This window comes from Morone saxatilis, unplaced genomic scaffold (assembly GCF_004916995.1).
Source record: "Morone saxatilis isolate NCDOM2014 unplaced genomic scaffold, NCSU_SB_2.0 Contig10, whole genome shotgun sequence".
In the NCBI taxonomy this organism is placed as follows: domain Eukaryota; kingdom Metazoa; phylum Chordata; class Actinopteri; family Moronidae; genus Morone; species Morone saxatilis.
Genome location: NW_023339652.1, coordinates 1931127 through 1938542, shown reverse-complemented (window position 1 = coordinate 1938542; position 7416 = coordinate 1931127). Strand labels below are relative to the sequence as shown.

The 7416-nt window shown below is 43.8% G+C and overlaps 1 protein-coding gene across 1 annotated transcript in view; it reads left to right on the top strand.

Annotated features, from left to right (window-relative positions):
- dyrk2 (dual-specificity tyrosine-(Y)-phosphorylation regulated kinase 2) overlaps window positions 1–6119 on the top strand; it is an 8615-nt gene extending 2496 nt beyond the window's left edge. The window contains exons 2-6 of the mRNA XM_035673586.1: window positions 1155–1497; window positions 1582–1745; window positions 2483–2872; window positions 2964–3054; window positions 3917–6119. Of these exons, the coding sequence (XP_035529479.1) occupies window positions 1173–1497; window positions 1582–1745; window positions 2483–2872; window positions 2964–3054; window positions 3917–4584 (1638 nt within the window). The 5' untranslated portion in view covers window positions 1155–1172 and the 3' untranslated portion in view covers window positions 4585–6119. The remainder of the gene's footprint in view (window positions 1–1154; window positions 1498–1581; window positions 1746–2482; window positions 2873–2963; window positions 3055–3916) is intronic.
- Window positions 6120–7416: the final 1297 nt, after the last annotated feature.

The window sequence follows — 7416 nt, the reverse complement described above, 5'->3', positions numbered from 1 at the left end:
ACATATATATCATTTTGTGGTAAAGAGCCGGTCTTTGAACTGAGCCGCACTGAAACCCGGCACACCTCTGTTATCTGAAAGGACCCAGGTGTGCTGGTCACCACGGTGACAGGGAGTGACTCACTGAGCGAAAGACAAAGAAACAACATGAGAGAGAGCGGGCGAGGACAGCTGTGTCTCTGTTAGTCCGTCAGCCACAGTTGGGTAATTAGACTGCATGAGCTCTTCATTTCAGGGAACAAATGACTAATTTGTGGGCATTAATTATCCAGATTTTTACCTTCCAGGCTCCGACACAGTGGAGAGCAAAAAATCTACTGTGTTGTGTTCAAGAGCACTTCAACATCCAGGATTTGAAAGTTGGCTCACGTTATATTTTCAACAAAAGTGTGAAATGAATCGTTCGTCATCCTGAGGTTTGATTGTCATTCGCCACAGATTCTTATTGCAGTATTTCTCTTTTATTTCTGGTATATTTTTACATTTTATTTATACAATTTAAGGTTACAGGGAGGTGAGGCTGTGCAAATAGACCAAAGCACACTTAATCTAAAGGACGTTTTACCAGCTGTTTTTGGGCAAAGCTGACTGAATCCTCAAATTTAAGACAATTAAAGCCTTAAATTTCATTTGATTGCATTTTAGACTTTTTATGGAGCTGCAGAAACCCTGACTTAAAAGTTGACTTCATAAACATGACATGAAAAATTTGTGTTTTATTGTGAATGCTGCTTATATTGCTACATCTCTTTATATTGTTTTCATAATTTTCTTCGTTATTTGGGATGTGCAACACTGATTTTGATGATTTCATGTTGGGAAGGCATGCAGTAATGCAAAATGAATGATAATAATATACAATAATTTCCCTCAGATGCGTTAAAACTAAAGTAACAAGTCTCTTTTTAAAACATGAGGTGTAGAAATGACATATTTGTGTATTAATGTCGGGGGAAACGTGAAGAAAACAGTAACGATATGTATTTCGTTACTTTACCACTTCCGGTTAGGACTCCAGGAAGGAAAGGAGCCTCCTCCTAAATATCCTCCGCTCTCCGTCCAGCTGATGTACACCTCAAAGTTTAATTGAAAAAAAAATCGCTCCTCTTGTATTGTCTGAGGTTGGCTGACGTCTCTTTGCGTTTCCCCCTCAGGGAGGCTCTAAAGCCGCCATGTCGGACGCCGTCCAGCTATCAGCGCAGTCGCAGGTCCACGTCACCCAGCTGTACGAGGAGAACACCAACAAGCGTCCGGTCCTCACCTCCCAGCCCAACGGCCTGGCTCCGCTCAGCTCCACCCGGTCGGGGCTGCCACTGCCGGACCGCCAGACCTCGGCCTCGGAGCCCGCCCACCACTGCCGGCAGGGCAGTGCCGCCTCCAACAAGACGGCGGACGGCAAGCCAAAGCCCACTTCCTTGACCCCGGAGCAGGCCATGAAGCAGTTCATGTCCAAGATGTCGTCATTCGAGCACCACGAGGTGTTCAGCTACCCTGAAGGTGAGTGGGTGCCCCGGCTACAGCTGTTGACCCGAACCCTGTGTAAACGAAACGGATCGTGATCATGTATTTGTTTCTCCTCAGTGTATTTTGTGGGTCCGAATGCCAAGAAGAGGTCAGGGGTCATGGGCGGCGCCAACAACGGCGGCTACGACGATGATCAGGGATCCTACATCCACGTTCCACACGACCACATTTCCTACCGCTACGAAGTCCTGAAGGTCATCGGCAAGGGCAGCTTTGGACAGGTACGACCAGTGATGGTTAACTACCATTAATGCTACTTTTACACTCAAAATGAGAAACAGCAAAAGTTATAAAGCTGTTGAGGAGTGAGGGACGTGGATCAAGTTCTCTGTCGTTGCTGAGGAAAACTGGAGCTGCTGGTAATCATTAACGGGTCATCTAGTAATCGGGGTGTAATCGGCTACCCGAGTCCAGTCGAAGTGTCCTTGAGCAAGATACTGAACCCCAAATGTCTGGCAGTCGGTGTGTGAGTGCAAATGGGTGAGATTATTATCTTTGCTTTGGATCGTAAGCGCTGTGTCGCTCCTGGTGAGCACTTGGCACCTTGCATGGTAGCCTCTGCCATCAGTGTATGAATGTGTGTGGGTGGATGTGAGAAGTGTTGTAAGGGCGCTTTGACCAAAAACGTCCATTTACCATAAATTGTGATGTCAGTTAGCTGTTGAACTTTAGTAAAATGCTAGTTAATTAGCTAACGTTAAGCTAATGACTGATGTTGATTAGCTAGCTAGTATTTTTATTTTTATTTTATTGTTGATTAAAGGCAGAATGAGTGAATGAATGAGTGGATTTCAAGAGGTTAAACTAGCTGGAAGGAAGTGTGTTTGATGTTAAGTCACAAACACTGAAAACATCTCGTCCCGCTCTTTCTATTTCTTGACTCTCTTCCTCTCGTACAGCTGTTGATAGTCAAGAACCATCATCATCACCAGCATCTTGTTGCTCCTCCCTTTTGCAGGTGGTGAAGGCCTTCGACCACAAGTCGCAGACCCACATCGCTCTGAAGATGGTCCGCAACGAGAAGCGCTTCCACCGGCAGGCGGCGGAAGAGATCCGCATCCTGGAGCACCTGAGGAAGCAGGACAAGGACTCGAGCATGAACGTTATCCACATGCTGGAGAACTTCACCTTCCGAAACCACATCTGCATGACCTTCGAGCTGCTCAGCATGAACCTGTACGAGCTCATCAAGAAGAACAAGTTCCAGGGCTTCAGCCTCCCGCTGGTCAGGAAGTTCGCCCACTCCATCCTGCAGTGTCTGGACTCGCTGCACAAGAACCGCATCATCCACTGCGACCTCAAGCCCGAGAACATTTTACTGAAGCAGCAGGGACGCAGCGGCATCAAGGTGAGAAACTTAGTTTTGCTGTTTGCTTTCAAGTAGCATTTCAAGTCCACTGAAGGTTTCTTTAATCCTCGTCTCTCCGTCTCTCTCCAAGGTCATAGATTTTGGTTCCAGCTGTTATGAACATCAGAGAGTTTACACCTACATCCAGTCCAGGTTCTACCGAGCGCCAGAGGTCATTCTAGGTAAGAAGAACGAGCATGAAAACACCGAAAGCAGCTTCTGGTTGACACCAGGTTTCGGTTCAAATCAGCCATGAAAGTGAAACTTGCTGAGACTTCCTGTACTCAACTTTATGTTCTGGTCAAAGTTTTGTTATCCGCATCCCTAACTTCAAATCAGTCTGGTAGAATAACATAATAAATCTGTTCCACAGCATTTTATTTGGATAATCTGCCTACAGATAGTTTCTAGAATATTTGTATTATGTAAAGATTATATGTAACAACTGACCCTTTTTTAAATCCCTCCCCTTTTTGTTCTATTCTCCAATCACAGATGGACAAGCCTCAGTCAACTTCCTCCTTTCCTGTACTTAGATATGCTATATGCTAGGCTAATATGTTTAAAAGACAACCACATTTTGAAGATGGTTAAAAGATAAAAAAAAGATAAGCAAAACACTAACTAGCTAATCTACATCTACATTAATCGTTAGCCTGCTAGTTACAGTTTATTAATTAAAATTAAATTTTGCAACATGCTAGCTAATTAGCTAGTCTTAAAAAGTGTAATATCCACAAATCTGAATTTTAGGTTTTAAAATGTCTTAAATATGATTTTGACATTTATTAGATTAATGAAGTTACTTGAATAAAGTTGCTTTTTTCAGCTTTTAAATGTGTTTTTTGGGGGGAAAGTTAATTGATCATACTGTAACAACTACAGAATACTATTTATTTATTTATGGTATGGACGTGGAATAGGTCTTAAACTGCTAAACGTAAATAAGTGATGGCATAGTTTGTAAAATTATCAGTGGGAATGGAAAGTATTTATTAGCAGGTTAATGTTAATGGCCAATCTTTGCCCTCCCCTCCCCTCCAGGCTCCAGGTACGGGATGCCTATCGACATGTGGTCTCTGGGCTGCATCCTGGCCGAGCTGCTCACCGGTTACCCACTGTTGCCGGGCGAAGACGAAGCCGACCAGCTGGCCTGCATCATCGAACTACTGGGCATGCCCAGCCAGAAGCTCCTTGACGCCTCCAAGAGAGCGAAGAACTTTGTGTCGTCCAAAGGATACCCGCGGTACTGCACTGTCACCACGCTGCCCGACAGCACCACCGTGCTGAACGGCGGCCGCTCGCGACGAGGGAAGGTACGCGGCCCACCGGGAAGCAAGGACTGGAGCACGGTGCTGAAAGGCTGCGATGACCCGCTGTTCTTGGACTTCCTCAGACAGTGTCTGGAGTGGGACCCTGCGCTCAGGATGATGCCCAGCCAGGCGCTGCGCCACCCGTGGCTGAGGAGGCGACTTCCCAAACCGCCAACGGGAACCAGCTCGGCGGAGAAGACCTCCTCCTCCTCCTCGTCCTCCTCCAAACGGGGCATCGCCACTACCACCGACGGCGCCATCACCTCCATCTCCAAACTCGCCACCACCTCCTCGACCACCACGTCCTCCTCCTCCAAAACCAGGACTAACTTGGCAGCGATCACCGATGCCAACGGAAACATCCAGCCTAGGACGGTTCTGCCCAAGCTGGTCAGCTGAGAGTGAACGCACCCCGCTCACTGTGGTGGGAGTTTGTAAGCTGTGCTCACGAGCGACCAGCTGGAACTGAATAAAAACTGGTTTGTCCAGTTTTTGAAGAGCGTTTTGGTTTTTTTCACGCTGGTTTTCGCAGCGTTGTTGGAGTGCGTTCAGGACGAACACAGTCGTGGAAAAAAACGCGTTGGGGGGGTTGTTGTTGTTTTTTAAATGTGCAGAAAGGCCGGGGCTGGGATGTAAGCCGAGCTGAAGGAAACTTATTGATAAATTGGGGTGCGTTCAGACTCCTCAAATTCTCAGTCCTGTCTGAAACAAAAAAAAAGACGACAACGTTTTTACGTTGTGAGCAGCAAGAACAAGAAGTGACCACATGTTTGAAATGATTGTGGGGCTGCTCAGACAATCAGAAACACACCACTCTGTAGCTCCAAACACACAAACACATCAAAAACATGGTGCTGACGGAGGGAACAAGGCTTTTTTTTATGTTTTTAGCACAGAATCTATTTAGCTGAGCTGATAGTCGATTAATCGATTAGACACCAAAAACAATTTTTACGACCTTTAGTCTTACAAGGTTATATCTGCGGACATTTGTAGGGTAACTGCTCATGAAATGGGTTCATGTGGCAAATAAGTCTGGTATATCCTGATAAAACTAAGGCAACAGCTGCAAAAAAAAAAAAAAGCAACGATTAGCTTGCTAATCTTTGTTTCATGTCATCATGAAATAGTTTTGTGTTAGGTTTCAGTTTGGGGGAACATTTGTGTGAATTTGAACAAATGACTGTACAATTAGTCGACTCCTAACTGAACCATCTACCTGTTAACTAACCAGTGGTTAGTTGTTAAACAACTGTTTGTTTTGTGTTTAGCTGTCACTTTGCTACCTTTTTAACTTTTAAATCAGTCAGCTTAGCGACAGCTGGCTTACTATTTGCCTTTTTTGGCAGTCTGGTGGCTAGCCTTAGCCTTTTTTAGCCATAGCCTGTTAGCTCTCCACTGCCCAGCCTTACGAAGCACAGATCTAGAGTTTTAAGTGTTTTAAGTTTTGTGAAGCTTAGCAAGAAGAGAAGTGAGTTGAAGGACAAAAAGACCAGAAAAGAAGCATGTTTGTGTTCACTTTAACCATTTTGTTCCCTGTTTAATTAACCAAATCTGATTGTTGAGGACACAAAATGACTCGAAGGAGCAGTGAAGAAGGTAGAGCGACGCCAGTTTTACAGAGTTATGAACCATGTTAAAATGAAAGGGCTCTGATATAAAAGAAAAAGGAGATGTTGGTAACCAAAGTCTTTTGTACTTGAAAGGAGAACAAATGAAAGTGTGGCTGCAGTATGGCCTGAAACAGAAGGCTAGCATTAGCATTAAACTAAAAAACAAGATCAAAAGTTGTTGAAGCTAACGTGGGAGAAACTATTGCCTGGATAAAGTAACAATATTCCAGACGTCTGCGTCGTCGACAGACCACTTCAGGACCAGTTTAATGAATATTTTAGGGATAGCCATTTTAAATAATTACTTTTATGACTTGTAAATTGAAAAGAGAAAAAAAATCAAGTGGAAAATTAATTTTTAGCGTGCTAGTAAAATTCCAGGCTTCAGGGAAAGACTTTCAGACACACAGAAGTCACATGGCGGCAAAACGTCTCACGGCACAGAGCAGTGTTTGTTTGGATGGCTGTAGAAAATTGGCGACATATTAGCTTTAAATAATTGATTTAAAAACCGTCTATATGGAGTCTGTGTGTCTGAACAGTGAAGATGTTTAAAACGTTCTTAAACTTTTATGTAACGTGAGCTCAGCAATAGCCTGAAGGTACCAGAGAAATGTGAGCCTTCAGTTGTATTTTAGGACTACAAACTGTTACAGTGTAGTCTGCAGAGGTCAGCTGGTTGTATAGAAATATAATAATAGACTCCGGTGAGAACAATATTTAAATATCTGTACCAACTGAACACATCGTGGAGTCTCTCAAGCCTTGTTTTACATATTTTACAATCTACTGTCACACAAGAATCACTCTGAAGCTAACACGGTGTTAGCATGTGACGGTCTTAGATGGAAGACAGTTTTAATTCAGGGCTTAAATAACAAAAAAATGCTAAACATATCCGCTAAAACAAGAATAATAGCGTCGTTAAAAAGGGGCTCCAGTCACATCAGTGTGTGTGAAACATCTGCAGCATGCAGATGTGACGCAGATGTGCTTAAATGGTGTTTTTATGTGTCTCTTGAGCTGGTTAGTGGCAGGTTTCCATCCAAATGTAATGCAGATTTTAACAGTAGGTGGCGCTGATTCTCCAGTCTGGTGTTATTAAACCTTTGCAGATAAAGAAGAAGGTGCAGTCAGATGATGTATGGCAGCACGGTGGCTCAGTGGTTAGAGCTGTCGCCTCACAGCAAAAGGTCTTCCATTAACAGCTGGGTCTTTCTGTGTGGAGTGTACGTGTTTCCTCTGCCGTCAAAAACATGCATGTTAACTAAACTGTGGTTACCCACTGCTCATGCACTGAATACAGAGAATAAATTCCACTTCTGGGATCAAACAACAATAACTTAAAGGTTTTATATTCGAAATTCACTTGTTAGTGGATGTCGCACTAGAGCAGCAGTGAAAAGGCTGCAGTGCCCGTCAACGTACGTCCACTAACCAAAAACAGCCATTATATCGCTCCCCACCAGACTCCATAGAAAAAAGTGGTAATTTTAACTTGCATATCATCGTAACATCATAACTTCATTCAAAGTGGACAGAAACAGAATAAAACTCATTAAAACCGTCTCTGTTAGTGTTTCCAACAATCACCAACTCTGGTTTGGTGGAAATAAAT